The 16,990-nt window shown below is 37.5% G+C and overlaps 1 protein-coding gene across 1 annotated transcript; it reads left to right on the top strand.

Moving 5' to 3' along the window:
- The first annotated feature begins 1,219 nt into the window (after positions 1–1,219).
- alx1 (ALX homeobox 1) lies at positions 1,220–6,345 on the top strand. Its single transcript, XM_041253911.1, has 4 exons — positions 1,220–1,539; positions 3,018–3,325; positions 4,050–4,178; positions 5,451–6,345. The coding sequence occupies exons 1-4, from the start codon at positions 1,314–1,316 to the stop codon at positions 5,769–5,771; spliced, it is 984 nt and encodes a 327-aa protein (XP_041109845.1). The 5' UTR covers positions 1,220–1,313; the 3' UTR covers positions 5,772–6,345.
- Positions 6,346–16,990: the final 10,645 nt, after the last annotated feature.

Genomic DNA, 16,990 nt, shown 5'->3' with positions numbered 1-16,990 from the left:
CCAAAGCAAATGTGTCGAAAATAAATGTGTCCATCTTAATGTAAAGTCTTACATTAGACTTATTTAAACAGTAGGCCTTTAACGACAAACATAGTCCTGTATTGTCCGTACACACACCATCGGTCACACAGTGTACGTCATTTGCGCCCCTTTAGGCCCCTGTGTTGTGTTGTCGTTTACACAGCTTTTGATTTGACACAGTATTTTTTTCAATTTGTTTCAATGTCTTGAAATGAAATATCATTAGTTGGGACATTTTGGCCGCTATTTAACTATTGTCAATATATATATATATATATATATATATATATATATAATATATATATATAATATATATTTGATATGGCTTTGATGATTGGGATAGTGACCAAAGATTTTTCTAATAAATTCATTTGTTAGAAAGTAACAATCTGCCTTTAAAGTAAGAAAATCTACATTTTATAACTCCTTTTGAAAATCAACATGTCAAGACCCAATAAAGCATATTATATTTAAGCAACTCTCGCTGCTTTCAAAGTACTACGACCCTTCCAATCGTCTAAGCAGTGTTTAGTCACATAGACAGTGCGATTATATTTTTAGAGCAGCTTTATCATTAGATTAAATCCAAAATTGGATGCTTAAAATGTATTGACCAATTTGTATATACATTTTGACCAAAACAAATGTAAAAAGTAGCGCTCCACTTAATTTATATGATAGTAGGCTAGAATACATATTTTCTCAAATGAACAGGTTAAAAAAAAAGTGGATTTTGAAAGTCGCAAAATAAAAACCCGCATGCGCTTATTTTACTGAAAAAGTACCTACATTTCTAAATAAAGGTAGATTATACTGTTCTATTTAGCTCAGTTTAATAGCATGTGTTATGTAATATGCTTTACATGATAATGCGTGTAAAAGTACGTGCATCGATTAGCTTTCCACTTTTTAAAAATACTCCAGAAATGAGTTAACGTATTCACATTCCTAAATCATCATCCATTGTACATCGCAAGCCAAAACACATGTTGCAAATTAAAGTCAATGTAATATTTCCCATTTATTTCAATGAATTTTACTATCACTTTAAGTTGTGTTTAGTTTGGATTTGGTCTGGGAGGAGCTTCGTCTGCTCGATATTAATTAGGAATTGGGAGGCTACTTTGAGGGACCCGCTGGGCTTCACGCTATAAAAAGAAGCCTCGGGATACTTGGAGTCAAGAGAAAACAGCTTTAAAGAAGAGATCAGCTGGCCAAAGTATTGCGTCTGCAACAAAACAAGATTTATTTTCTGCTACAAGAGGAGTGCTCTGGTGAAGCTGTAGCTATAGATGATTATGGAATTTCTGAATGAGAAATTTTCCATGAAAAGCCACCCAGTTAAAAGTAACGATTTATATATGGGTTCAGGAGGCACTTTGGATCAAGTTATGGAAAGATTAGACAGTGTACCCTTTTATAACAAGACCTCAGCCAAGTGCGTGCAGGCCTATAATCTTCAAAGTAATGATCATCAAGGAAGACTGGAACGAGCATCACCATGTGATGACCAAAACTGTGAGTTAGGCATTTCTATGTACTGTATTTGTAATTTCTATATCGTTTTTTTATTCATGTTTAAATTTTTGTATGCAATGTATAACGATATACCTGGTCAAAACCTGTATTGTAATGTTTATTTAAATTTGTTTAAACTATACATTAGACACAACTGCGCAAACAGTATAACTATACAAATTTGTTTACAAGCTGCATAAGATTTATATTAATTCTTAAACACATGATTAATGCTTTGTTGTATGAATACGTGCTTTTTGTAATATGTGCATTGAGGTTTTTTGTATTATTGTTATTGCTTACGGAGTTCTTAGATTGTTTGAATATTTAAGAATGAATATTTTTTACAAGTGCAACAAACAAAAGCCAATCAACCTATAGCTTTACAGATTTATTGAATGGCTGCTTGTTAAACATTAATACAATTTAAACTGACAGAACATATAACATTCAATAAGCACAAGTCAAGATCAAAACAAAACATTAATCATCTTGTTTCTTGAAATCAAGCAAATTTATAATCATATAATAAAATAATAATAATAATAATAATAATAATAATAATAATAATAATAATAATAATAATAATAATAATAATAAAAGACAATGATATTGTATTTGCTACGATTGTTAAAATATACAAATGTATTATTTAAATAAATCGATTACGTTATTGTTAAACAATTAGCATTATGATATCATTAAGCATACAATAACATATTTCAGCATACACATACTGCAGTGACATGAGGTTTAAAGCTTTTAATATTTGAACAGTATAATAAGAAATACTCGCCCGCATTAATGGCTTGTATACATTTTGCATATACTTAATAATAGCTTTCCACTAAAATAATGAGTGTATTTATTGTGTAAACGGTACAGATACTAGCGATATGTTGCATGAAAGGGACAGGAAACAATTTAACATATGATATATTTTAAGTGGGTTTATTTGTAAACTTCATTTTCATTTTCAAAGTTTGATTGCAAACAAATGCATGCACAAACAAAGGTTTCAATAAAGACACAATGAAACCACCTTGACGTCTTGTTTGTTTATAACTGGCATGAGAAATGTTTGGTTTTATTTAGTTACCTTTCACTTCATATTTTACTCAAGAGGTCGCCTAAGCAATCAATCTAGTTTCGCGGGAGTCACGAACAGTATATATATTATTATATTCCCTTATATATATATATATATATATATATATATATATATATATAAAAACACATATTAAAAAAAATTATTGTGCACACACACACACACACACACAGCAAAATTTTTGCATCGCCCTATAGAATTAACTCATTTTGCTTCATAAAGTCGAATGAAACCAGGTGACCATTATATATGCAACTGACCATTAACACATTTATGACAGTTTTAATTATTTTACAAGCTCTGTGTTTCGAGTCTGTGTGCTTTTTTTAATGGTCTAAATTGTTATTTTCTTTTCTTTTTATATCTGCAGCAAGTTATGGAGCTACGAAACAAGACGGGAACACTCTCCACACAGAACTCGGCAGGTCCATGGAGAATTGCTGCAGCTTGAAAGTGTCACCAGCAACACCAGGAGGACACGACAAAGACGACATGGACGACATGACTGAAAAGTGTGACAGCAACGTGTCCAGCAGCAAGAAGAGGAGACACAGGACAACATTCACCAGTATACAGCTGGAAGAATTGGAGAAAGTGTTTCAGAAAACCCATTATCCAGACGTGTACGTGAGGGAGCAGTTAGCGATGAGGACAGAACTTACCGAAGCTAGAGTGCAGGTAACCTTGAGTTGCATAATTGCTAAAATTGCACTTCCCATGTTTGTTAAATGGAGGGATGAATGCATTAGTAATGTTTGGATATGGGTAAACTTCACATTAAAAAAACAAAAACAAACGAAAAAAGAACATTTAGACTATTATGCTTTATTAATAAACTGTATATTAACGGGGAAACTTGGATAATAAAAGAGTTCTTCTTAGTAACCCCTACACGTATTTATTTTGAAACGACTCTCTGGTCCACACGTATTTTTTTCATGTTAGCCCTGTTCTGTGCAATGCTAAATAATTTGATCGAGTCTGGTGGGCTTCGACATTTTCAAGAGGAACGAGTTTGATCCCTGAAAACCTTTGGCATAATATTAATAACTGCCGGTCTCTTAACCTTAAAGTCCATTGAAGTATGAAGTATGCTTTTAATACTCTTGCTTGCACATGGCCTATGTTTTAGTTACACATACAGTATGTTTTTTTTTTTTTTTTTTTTTTTTTATGGAACAGGAATTATAGCATGTCAAAATCAGATGCAGTTTAGGGACTGCAGCAATTAAATAAAATAACTGGAAGCCATTTATGTCTAATTCGTATCTTGTGAGTCTGTGCGTATTTATACATTACACAGGAATTCAAATAACGCGTATAACGTCGTGTTATAGCCTAATAAAAAATAATAATATGTGAAGTAAACAAATTAACTAATAACTATTTTGTGATGCTTTAGGTCTGGTTTCAAAACAGAAGAGCCAAGTGGAGGAAAAGAGAACGCTATGGCCAGATCCAGCAGGCAAAAAGTCACTTTGCAGCTTCGTACGATATATCAGTTTTGCCGAGGGCAGACAGTTATTCACAGGTAAATATTATTCATTTACAGTTATGCTTTCTATACAACAACACCTTTTACTATAAACATTTTGACCTTGGCAAATTTAATTATAAATCACAACACAGACACACACACACACACACACACCATAATATATATATATATATATATATATATATATATATAATATATATATATATATATATATATATATATATATATCATATACAAAATTAATTAAGATAACTGCTGCAATGCCCTTGTTAATTAATTCTATAAACGACATATATAATATATTAGCGCTATTATCTATATATATATATATAGCTATAGATAGATATAATATATATATATTTATAATATTAATATACATTTGAAATGTAAACTGTTTTGACAAATATCATAACGTATACATTATGTATCATATTTGCCTTTATGAGTACACTCACAAACTACTCACTTCTAAATCTTTTGTAGTCATTTTTGTATTACTTTAGTATAAATACATGTTAATTTGGATTCATATGTTGTTTTTTTCTGACTTTATGTGAACGAAAAGACAAACATTTGCCCGTTTCCCCATTGGAAATAGTGATATTTTGAAATATCACTGTCCTGATCACAAAAGCAAAGTTTGTGGGAATAATAACCATTTTCTATACTTTTGAGGCATAAGCAATTAGGAAATAACACTTACTACCCAGGAACAAAAAAAAAAAAAAAAAGTTACACGGTGTTATACGGGTCTCTGGTGTGTTTTGAATTTTTATCCTGGGAATTTAAAATCAGTTCAATAAGCTATTGCTACATTTTGTGTTCCTCCCATCTGGTACCCTGCTGAGCTATTTATACATTTTTACATATTAGGAAGCCTATGCTGTTAAACCCGGTAATTATGGCAATAGGCTTATATACTTTTTGATAGGATTGGTCTGCTTTTGTGATTTGTTCCAGGAAGATGATAACAAATCACTAAACTGGCTCTGGACATAATATCTGAATTTAGCAATCGTTGACAAAAAGATTAGATAATCCACACTGAACCTCGTATGATTTAATGCAATTGGATTGCATGATTCCATGGCGCACTGTTAGATATAGAAGTCTATTTGATTAAAGTTAATTAGCACTGGGATTGAGTAGACTTTTGACATCCATATCTAGGTTGCGTAACACATAAAACGCACAAAGAAAGCAAATGCATTTAGAATGTAACCCAGAACATTCCTAACATCCAAAGCATATTCTTCTGACCTGCTATATTTAATAGTAATTATTTTATTTTATTTTTTATCACAGATTCAGAACAATTTGTGGACTGCTCCTCCTTCAAGTGGTTCGGTGGTTTCTTCGTGTATGATCCCACGCGACACCTCCCCCTGCATGACGTCATACCCTCATTCACCACGAAGTGATCATGGATACGTTGGTTTCACCAGCCAGCAAAACCAGTTTAGCCACGTCTCCATCAATAACTTTTTCACTGACTCTTTACTCTCGACAACTCCAAATGGACATGCTTTTGAAACAAAACCGGAGTTTGAGCGGAGGTCATCTAGCATTGCTGTTCTTCGAATGAAAGCAAAGGAGCACACTGCTAACATTTCATGGGCTATGTAATAATAATAATAATAATAATAATAATAATAATAATAATAATAATAATAATAATAATAATAATAATATGAGGTGTTCCCTGATCTGTTTAATAAAACCAACTGCTGTATTGTGGATTATACAATGAAAACATGCCAAGGATATCAAACATTTGTTTCTATTTGGAGGGGTGGGAGTGGGGGTAGGTTCCTCGAATTGTATTTTTAAAAGCTGTAAAATGTTATATCAGATAAAAAATATGTTTTAATCATTTGAATGGATAGCCTATGCAGATTATTCAAAACCAACAATATTCATGTGATAAAAGCATTGCTTTTATACTTGCTGATCAATAAATTGTATCAAACAAGGTCATAAGGTACTGTACCAAGCTCAGGTCTTTTTGGTAATAAATAAACAAGTACAAATACATTTTTTAAGGTGAACTGGGCTTTAATAGAATCTAAATACAGGTTATTTAAGTTCAGTACTTACTGTTAATTCTGAATGTGTAAGTAATTATGTGTGCCTTGTAGCAAACTTCCTTTCCCCATAGCATTCCCTTTCTGGTTTTGTGCATTCTTTGCCAATTTCTACATTGTTTTAGCACAAAAAATAAGTCTTCTTTTATTCTATTTTTTTATAAATAATAATAAAAAACTATAATACATCTTGCATTTAATCATTTATATTTTCATCCTGCACATATATCATAAACATTTTAATTTACACACAAATGTTTTAGTTGTATTTATGTCATCACTATTAATTACATTATTGGATTGTATAGATAGAATATAGTTGGACAGAACATTCCAATCTTTTTAAAATATATAAAAAACACAACATGCCATTTTTGAATCAATGACTATGTCCTTAATTGCATTTGTTCCTGTGACACATTGAAAACATTACATACATTCACATGCTTAAAGTGCCTTCATGAGCAAGTACCTCAAAGCAAAATGGGATGACTGCAAATGTTATTTTCTTCTCTTTAAAAAAAAAAAAAAGATTTGCTTTGATTCAACTTGCTTTTGAAAATTGGTGATGTACAAGAATCCCAGATACAATTTGCAGTATTTCTCCTTTTAATAATTTGTTAATCCACAGGGTTTCCTCTTGGAGATCTCAATAATTCGGGAAATTAATTTGTTAACTTAGAAACTTAGAAGTCAATTGTATATCTAGGCAACCTGAACTCTTTCCACTGGTAATAGAAATGGAAAAACAGAACTTCTGCATACTTAAGTTAGCAAACCACAAATGAACACATGCAATCCATCTACTGTAAAGCTTCTTCTCATATACGTGCTCTTTGTTAGTGTGTACAGCCTTAAACAGCAGTTACACACTTGTTTGGTTAGTGTTCTATTTTATTTCTGTAGCAAAATGTGGTAATGCCACAGACACAATACACAATTAGCATTATAGCTTATTCTTTACAACAAAACACATCTGTGCATACAGTCAGTATTATGATGAAATGTTGAATATAAATCACTGATAATATTTTGAGACCTGTAACGTTAGATTATTACGATAACCCTGGTTCCCAAAAAAGAGAATGACAACCATTACAGAATGGAAAGAGCCTCTCTGACCGTCAATCACTGAGCATATATAAAAAAGCTGCCCTATCAGGGCCCTGCTGTGAGGAGGAAGTCCCTCCCACCTCCTGTTGAAGAGGGACGTCCTCAGAGTAGCACATCGCCATTTTCTTTCGAAAACAGAGGTCAGCTGGGGACACAACCTCAAAGGGTGATGGTTGTCATTCTCTTTTCAGGGAACCAGGGTTATGGTAATGACCTAATGTTCCCTTTCAATTCGAACGAAAACCATTACCCAATGGGAAAGCTGTACCAAAGCTGTTGTCTTCCAGATTACCAACAGTACAGCCCCCTGGCGATAGCCTCAGAGTCCATATGATGCCTAAGGTAATGCCGCCTGAAACACTCAAGAGCCCAGAGTGGGTCTCGTTCGGTTTGTAACATCAAGGCTGTAAAAACGCACAAATGTCTGACTACCTGTCCATGTAGCAACACTGCGTAACTCATCCAAGGAGGCGCAATGAAGGAAAGTCCACGATGTTGCATGGTCCCTGGTAGAATGGGCCGTAATGTCCCCCGGTAACAGGGAGTCCATCTGTTCATATGCCAAGCGTGTCACATCTGTCACCCGGTGCGCTAGACTTTGTTTCGATAGGGCTTGACCTCTAGAGCGGGACCCGTGCAGACAAATAACAGGTTGGACTGTCTCCAGGATGCCGTCCTATCCAAATAACAGTGCAGAGCCCGAACTGGGCATAGCATGTGTTGTCTACGGTCCCCCTATCACTTGTGCGGGGGAGGTCTGAAAGTTTCCAAAACCATTGACTGGTTAATATGGAATAAGGATACCACCTTTGGCAAAAAGGATGGATTTGTTCTTAATGTTAACCGCGAGTCATTCCCAGTGAAAGCCATACATGTGTTATCAATGGACAGCATGTGGAGCTCACTTACTTGTCTGACAGATGTAATGGCTATTAAAAATGCCACTTTCAATGAAACAGGGCGCAGTTCTGCTGATGCCATGGGCTGAAATGGGGGACCTATAAGGGACCGCAGTACCAGTTCTAGATCCCACATGGGAGGACGAAGCCTCCAAGCTCCTTTAAGAAATTTCACTGCCAGGAAATGTGCCCTAGGGGACACAAGTCAATTTTGTCATGGTACTCTGATATTGCTGCCAGGTAGACCTTCAGAGTGGATGCAGATTTTCCCGCATCAAACAGGTGTTGCAAGAAGGTAAGGATTGTCTCAGTAGGGCAGTTTACAGGACCCTCAGCAATGCACCAGTCTTGGAAAACTTTCCATTTATATGAATACTGGGCTCTAGTGATAGGCGCCCTACCAGACTGAAGTGTTTCTACCACTGTGTCTGACAAACCTCCTCTGGATAGATGACTCTGTTCAACGGCTAGACCCAGAGTTGGAGCTGGGCTGGGTTCGGGTGCCATAACCACCCCTCCGCTTGGCTCAGGAGATCCTTGCAGAGTGGAAGCTGCCACGGTTGGCCCAACAACATGTTGGAGAAGAGAGCAAACCAGGGGCGCCTTGGCCATCTGGGTGAAATCAGCAAAACCTTGGACCTCTCCACCCTGATCCTCTCTAATGTCAGGGGTAGTAATGGTAGTGGAGGGAACGCATACAATAGCCCCTGTGGCCAGGGGTGAGCTAGCGCGTCTACTCCCAGGGGGCCCCTGTCTCTCTCCATGGAGAACCATAGGGGGCAAAGAGGTCGACTTGTGCAGGTCGAAACCTCTCCCAAATCTGTTTCACCACTTGAGGATACAGCCTCCACTCTGAGATGTCTGGAGCTCTTCTGGACAGGAGATCTTGTGCCTTGTTGTCCACATCGGGGAGGTGAACTGCCCTGATGGAACTCAAGTTTCTGTGTGTCCAGGACAGGAGTCTGTGCGCTGCATGGTGAAGGCCCGGTGAGGGCAGGCCGCCTTGGTGATTTATGTAGGCTACCACTGTGGTATTGTCTGTCCGGACCAGTACATTTTTGTTCACTAATTGCTGGTGAAAATGGGATAACGCCAGGCTCACTGCTTGCAACTCTTACGCATTTATGTGTGCTTGCTGCCAATGTCCCTTCCACTGACCTCTTATTCCTCTCCCGTTCCAGACCACTCCCCAGCCCAGACTGGAGGCATCTGTAGTGATCACTTCCCTTCTGTGATGGGATCCGATGGGAGATCCAAGGCGCAGATTGCCGGTACGGAGCCACCACTCCAGTGTCTTCTGGCATTGTCTGGACACTCGCACCAGTCTCCTTACAGCACCACAACAGCTCTCCACATGGTGTATCAACTACACAAGGCCTTGTGTGGTGAAAAAGAGTAATGGCTGCTTGCAAATCCCTTAAGAGGGATCGAAACCAGCTCTAGTCAGAAAACTGACATGAGAATAAGGCAAGAGCACTCTTACCAACACTTGATAGCGTGATTTTACCGTGGATTATAAATTTATTCGGTCAAACCAAACAAATCAGCCAAATTCAGTACCAGAAAGCAAAAGCTATCTACGACCTGCCTCAGTGAGATGAGAGAGAAAATGGCGATGTGCTACTGTGAGGATGTCTCTCTTCAATAGGAGGTGGGAGCAACTTCCCCCTCACAGCAGGGCCCTGATAGGGCAGCGTTTTTTATATATGATCAGTGATTGATGGTCAGAGATGCTCTTCCCATTCGGTAATGGTTGTCATTCGAATTGAAAGGGAACTACATGACCACCACAAGGTCTTCCATATTGCAGGGCTGAGTCAGTTTAAATGATAGTGATTTACTGTAGCTTATTTCTGCTTTCTTGTCATATCTAATGTGTTCCTTGGTTGGTACCTTCCATACCATATAGATCTTCTAGAAGACCATGTGACGTTTTTCTTGTGCACATTTTTCCTAAGGATTTCAATATGATTGTTGCGTTTCCTTGAGTTGATTGACACTGTCCACGTCAGTTTACCAGTTTCATATCAATTGACACATTCGACACCTGACAGTAGATTTCATTGTTCTTATATTTGCGGCATATTTAGGCCTTTTGCACCAAATGAGAATTTTATGCTACAAATAACTGTGTTAGGCACTTTGTAGCTCAATGAGTTCATTGGAGATTTCTATATTTCTAAGCAGTGGTTCAAGTGATAAGGACAGGGCAATGTTCACAACCTTTGTAATTCCTGTCACCAATTAAAAAAAACAGAAACTTTAATATAAAAAATACAATACATGGATATGCTGTTATTTTTATTCTTTACCAAGACAAATATATTGCTTTAGACCAAGATATGTATTTACTAATATTAAAATAAATCATATTAAGCAATGCATTCACAAGTGGGTGTTAGTTAACAATATGCTGTTGATTTATGACATCACTTCCTTTTCAAAAGATTGGATTATTAAGCCTTTCATGGAAAAAAAAAAATTGTTTGTCACAATCATATAAATATTTATCAATCAACACGGCTTCACTATTTACCATATATAGGATAGTACCTTTATGGGCCCGGAAATGTGATGCATACACACAAGCAGTCAGTCTGTTTTCCAAAGGACCCTTTATATTATGTACTCAACAGTTGAGTTCTTTTGTCCCAGTGATATTAGTTTATTACTTAATTTGTTTAACTTCATATTTAAAAAAAAGTATTTTTTGGGAAAATGAAACAGAGTTTAAAGAAAGCAATTCTTCATTCATTCATTGCCATTCATTCATAGCAGATCCTCCGAGCTGAATTTGCAATTCTGTTTTAAATTCAATGAGCATGTAAATACTATCAAACTGTAATATAGCTTTAAATCTAGCGAGCAATTGATATAATCTGTGTGTGTGTGTGTGTGTGTGTGTGTGTGTGTGTGTGTGTGTGTGTGTGTGTTGTGTGTGTGTTACTGCATGGAACATACTCGAGTGAGATAAGCCTTTTTTGATAGAAATACATTAATGCCAATTATTGTTATTGACTGAACTACGGAAGCATTGTTGTTTTTGTCACAATTTTGTCAGAATATTTTGGTTTGTTATATTTTTAAAAAGTATTAAATAAAAACAAAGTAGTATGCATAATGCTGCAATAGGCTAAAATCACAATTTCTGTTTTATTAAATCCTAGCATTAAATAAGAAATTGTTTGTTTCTGCAAAGCATAACTATTTTAAAGTGATTCATTAGAGTAGCCAGCACCTTGATCTACAGTAGGCCACCAATACTGCATGAGTTTAACCATTGTTTACTAATCCTGAGTGTGAAGAGTAGGGTACAGATTTGAAACTGCTTTTGCAACACTACTGAAGATCTAATAGTAATTTAATAATTGTTATTTAAATGCATTACCCCAGGTATACAGAGCCTGTGTAACTACATTATTATTATTATTATTATTATTATTATTATTATTATTATTATTATTATTATTATTATTATTATTATAACAGTCACTACTTTACCCTTCTCCACATTACGTTGGATCTGGCTACTATTATAACACCCATTCTATTTAGAGGAAAGCTGAAAAACTGGCATACAGATCTTCCATCTGCTGATCGTTTTCAAGCACACATTTAGGAAAGCCTACAAATACTTAATCACTTCAGAGACTCAGTACCAAGGTGGCACTGAGGTCTAGCAGAGTATTTCATCGCCACTGACAACCAAACTACTTCATTTTTGGATGGGCCTAGTAAAACTAAAACAAAGAAAATATAAAAATGAACAGCCATAAACATTTAAAACGTATAAACATACAGGCTTTACTAGCATGTATTGTTTATTGTTGAAAAAAAAAATGAAAATGTGAGTGAAGATCAAGTAATCCTACGGTTAGTGCTGTTTTTTTTTAAATTTATTTTTATAAGTGATTATCACACACATGTAAGCTTTCTTAAAGTGAGTGCAATATATCTAGATGGCCATCAGTTGCCCTCTGGGTACTCCCTCTCAGTCTAAAATGGTTTGATTTTCCATAGATCCTACAGAGATTAATGATATTTTACAACTTGCACAAGTAAAAGAAAGTATGCCTATGTGGCCACAGCATATGACATCCATCAGTGGGAGAATGGATTTGACCTTGAGAGGTTGCCCAAAGCAATTAGTTTGCCAAAGCAAACTGGGCGTGTTTGCTATTGAAGTGGAACTGATTTTGAGGTACCTAATGTGTGTGTGTGGCAGGCATTAACCTGAGGTACCTTCACAGGACGCTTTTCCCTTGAAGTTATTTCTTGCCAGTTGTATTCAGTTAAAACTGTCTCTCATCCCTTCCAGAAAATGGAACTGTGCCTTTGCACTTTATTCAAAATAGGAACTGCTGTGTTTACTCAGGATACAGGAATACCTTACATGTGGAGTTTTTTTTTTCAAAATTAAAAGTTTATTAAAATGAAATGAAATTCAGCCAGGATAGATTATTTTGTTTTGTATACCTGTTATGAAAAGTATCAACCCTGACCTTTCTTTTTTTAAAAAGTGCCACAGACACTTGAAAGTTCATAATGTACACTGGACCCTGGTATAACATCTTATGGAAAGATGACACCTCCAAGAGCAGTGACCCCCTACATGCTGGGGTGTTTGTGTTTTCAGCCCCCCACTGTACCTCCAACGTCACTTCACAATCCAATATGTTATTGCTGCAGACAAATTCCAGAACAATAGTTTTTCTTTGCCAAGTTTATTTCAGATACTAACCAATTATATCCTCTTGGGACCCACAAGATTTCTGTTCATTAGATTTTATTCCGCTTTGAACTATTGATAATTGAGACCCAAACACATAGACTATTAATTTTTAGGAAACCTTAATAGTCAATGGAAAACAGTGTACATTAGAATTAGGGTTTCTGTTTTTCATTAATTTCATTTTTCGGTGCTTATATTTAGCTATGTTCGAGTTTTATATAAGAACTTTTTTTCTGGGCTTTCGCTTTTCCTATACTGCATGAAATTATTGTTTTTGGTTACTTTCCAAAATTCATAGGCATTTTTTTTTTTCTGTCACAATATTAACTTGACAGTACTTGCATGATTTCCATTACATGAGAGTAGATTTTAAAAGCACCAACTAAGACGTAGCTTTACAGTAAACTAATGTGATCCATCTGCATTTCCATCCATTTGCATTGCTTTCCATCTGACGATTTAAATATCCTTCAGTTGGTGTTGACTGCTGAAGTGTAATGCTGGCTCTAGGGATCAGCTTATTTTGCCTCCCCAGCGCATCAGCACACACAACCCAGTGCGGTCTCCCCAGCGCATCAGCATAACAACCGTCTGGATTGAGCTAAGTAGGGTACATCTCTGGGGTCTTCAAGTGGGCACCTTCCATCCTCTGTGTTTCATTGACTAGCCCACGACACTTCAAGAGAGCTCAACAGTGATTCTGGCATCCCAGCATCACCCCCCTCCATCCCCCACTCAGCCCAGCCTGTACATCAGCTTACTTACCCGTACATCAGCGTTGCTTTCTTTCTATTGTGCCTGAGATCCCCATCCAGAATCTTTCCATCTCAACCACAGGTAGTTGCTGCTTCTTTCTGCTGCTTCAGATAAGTTCTTCACTGTGCAATGCAACTCTTGGCCATTGAACCCGACATCTCTGAGAAACCGGGTTGTAGAGTGTGCCACAATTTCTCAACATACCCACCTCCACTTGGAAAACTCGGACTCTTCATCCTCGCTGTTCCGCTTCAGCAGCTAGTTGAGCCTGCCGAAGTTTCTTTCTCTCATACGCCTCATCCACAGCATCCTCCCATGGCACTGTTAACTCTACCAGATGAACATGGCATGCTGATCCAGACCACAAGACAATGTCTGGTCGAAGGTTAGTGGTGGCAGTCTAAGGTGGAAAAATAAGCCGTTGACCAACATCTGCCAGCATCTTCCAGACTCTAGCAGCTTCCAGTTGTCCTGGGTGAGGGTTGGTTTTAACACCTTTTCTTGGTGGTTGCTGTCCTGGATGGAGCTTGTCTTCCAATGCTAAGGCCAAACATCGCAGCACCTGGTCATGGCGCCAAGTAAACCGTCCTTGGCAAATACCCACCTTACATCCTGTCAAAATGTGCCTTAATGTTGCAGGTGAGGAACACAAAGGACATGAGGGATCCTCACCCACGCAGAGGTTTAGGTTCTTTGGTGATGAGAGAATATCATATGTTGATCTGATGAGGAAACCGATCCTGCTCTGTTCAATTGTCCATAGGTCTTGCCAGCCGATCTTGCGTTGTTCCACACTCTTCCATCTCATCCATTCTCCCTGCTTGGCCTGGGAAAAGGTCTTTACACACCTGATCCTCTCCTACTTTTGCACCTCATTGACTACCAGCTTCCTCCGTTGAGCTGGGGTTGCCTTATGCCATATAGGAGCAGCTGAACTTAGAAATCCTTTTCCTTGCTGAACTTGCCCAATAATATCTTCAATTGAAAGGGCAGCCTTAGCATCTTCCATAGCTTTCTTTGCCGCCCATTTTCTTCCAGTTTTCAACACAGGTGCTGCCTCCCTTACATTCGTGCAAATCTACTAATGTAATTTCCAGTCGGACTTTGGTGCACTTAAACTCCTCGGTTAGAGCAGAGATTGGTAGCTGCAGCGTGGAACTCCCAACCATTTCCTGACATATGAACTGATTAAAGCTTCCAGCTTCTCAACTGTTGTCAAGGAAATCTTGCACACAGTCAGTGGCCACAGCAGTCTTGACAGTAGACCAAACTGAAAACACCAGAATTTCAGTTTGCCCAGTAAAGTGCTGCTGTCTATGCTCTTCAACCCTTCTACTGCTTGTTGTCTAACTTCTCCCACACAAACTGTGTCTATAGATCCCTGTCGTACCATCTCCCTAGACTTTTCACTGGCTTCTCGGACACTGTTGGTATTGCCTTCCTGTTAACCTTTTATCTACTACTTTACCTTTAATTATAGAGATGCTCCTTGATTTAGTGTGTTTGAATTGTGTCCGTGCCCATTCAATGTTATTGGTTAATTTGCCCAATAACTGATTAGTGCAGGCTATTGTTGTAGTCATTGTTGTCATGTCATCCACGAATGCTCGAATTGGTGGTAGTCATATTCCAAAAGCCAAGTGATCTCCTCCCACTGCCCATTTTGATGACAAAATAATTACTTCCATTGCCATGGTAAAAGCCAGTGGAGAAATGGTACATCCTGCCATTATTCCAACTTCTAGGCATTGCCATGTAGTGCTGAATTCTGAAAATGAAAAACTAAATTGCAAATCTCCAAAGTAGGCTTTCACTAAATTTGTTATTGTCATCGGTAAGCTAAAAAAATCAAATGCTGCCCAAAGAAGTTCATGTGGCACTGAACCATATGCATTAGCCAAATCCAGGAATGTCACATGGAGCTCCTTCCTCTCCTTTTTTGCTGATTGAATTTGTCGCCAGATTACGTTGATGTGTTCTAAGCATCCTGGGAAACCTGGATTGCCTGCTTTTTGTACTTAAGTGTCAATGAAGCAGTTCTATAATAGGTAGCTTAACAACCTCTGAGCAATAATGCTGAAGAAAATCTTGCCTTCTACTTTAATAGGGAAAAAGGACGAAACTGACTGATGCTTGTAGAATCTTTTTCTTTGGTATAAAGACTCCACCTGCTCGGCGCCATGCTCTTGGCACAACCTGTTTTTCCCATGCCACTTTCATCAGTTTCCGCAGGATTTGTAGAACTCCAGAAGCACTCTTGTACACTCTGTATGGAACACCATTAGGCCCTGGAGATGATGATGCCCTTGATTTTTTCACAGCTTGCACTACTTCTTTCCATTTAGATGCACAGTCCTCAATTTGGTATTCGGGTGGATTGATAGGTGGGATGTCTAAAGGAATTGCCATAGGCTCCTGCCTTTTTGAATCTGTATGTGTTTCCTCCAAATATCTCTCCAGTTCAAACTTAGATGATTTGAATGGATCTTTATAAAAGTTAGTTCTTGCAAGCTTTCTTTTTGTATAGTTTCCGTAGGCACTCAGCTCTGCGCAATGTTGCAAGCTTATCTGTTATGACCCTTTATAAAAGATTGAGTCCCTCTTTCTAACTTTGTTCTGCTTTTCTCCATTGCTTCCTCAACTGCCTCCTTTCTGTAACTAAATGTTCAATCTCCTGCTGCCGTCTAGACTTTCCAGGAATAGTTTGTACTTTTTCCTTCCTTTTTTTAATTCTAGACCTCTCACTTCCATATACATAGATGATGTCCCCAAATTTATCCAGCTTCTTTTCAACTGTTCCACTTAACCTTTCCAAAGTAAAACAGAGATCCGTGTTTACTGTGTCCCACACAGTTTTCTCACAAGCTCTTGGCCATTTAACTACAGGCTTGTGCCGTTGAGGTTCTCTCTTACGTCGGTTTGTCTGACTGGGTTCGCAAGGATCATTAGGCTTATCAATAGTTGTATCCACGTAAGTCCTCCTCACGTCTATGACAGGGGTGCTGATATCCTGCGCACTGTGGTTTGCTTCCTGTCGTTGGATTTCATTTGACTGACTTGACTGACTTCGTAAGAAGTAGTGATCAATGCGAGGCCCTTGACCCTTCATCCTCAAGCATTTCATTCTCCCTTGATGAATCTTCAAACACCTGATCGTTGTCGCCTCGCTCCAACCGCAGACACAAACCTGGAGTTCCATGTCTTTGCTAATTGCAAATGTTGAACTGTTTGGTATATGCTGGGAAGGAAGTTTTACTTTGC

The sequence above is a fragment of the Polyodon spathula genome, chromosome 7 (genome assembly GCF_017654505.1).
Source record: "Polyodon spathula isolate WHYD16114869_AA chromosome 7, ASM1765450v1, whole genome shotgun sequence".
In the NCBI taxonomy this organism is placed as follows: domain Eukaryota; kingdom Metazoa; phylum Chordata; class Actinopteri; order Acipenseriformes; family Polyodontidae; genus Polyodon; species Polyodon spathula.
The sequence above is the reverse complement of the archived record's forward strand: the minus strand, read 5'-3'. Positions and strand labels throughout refer to the sequence as shown.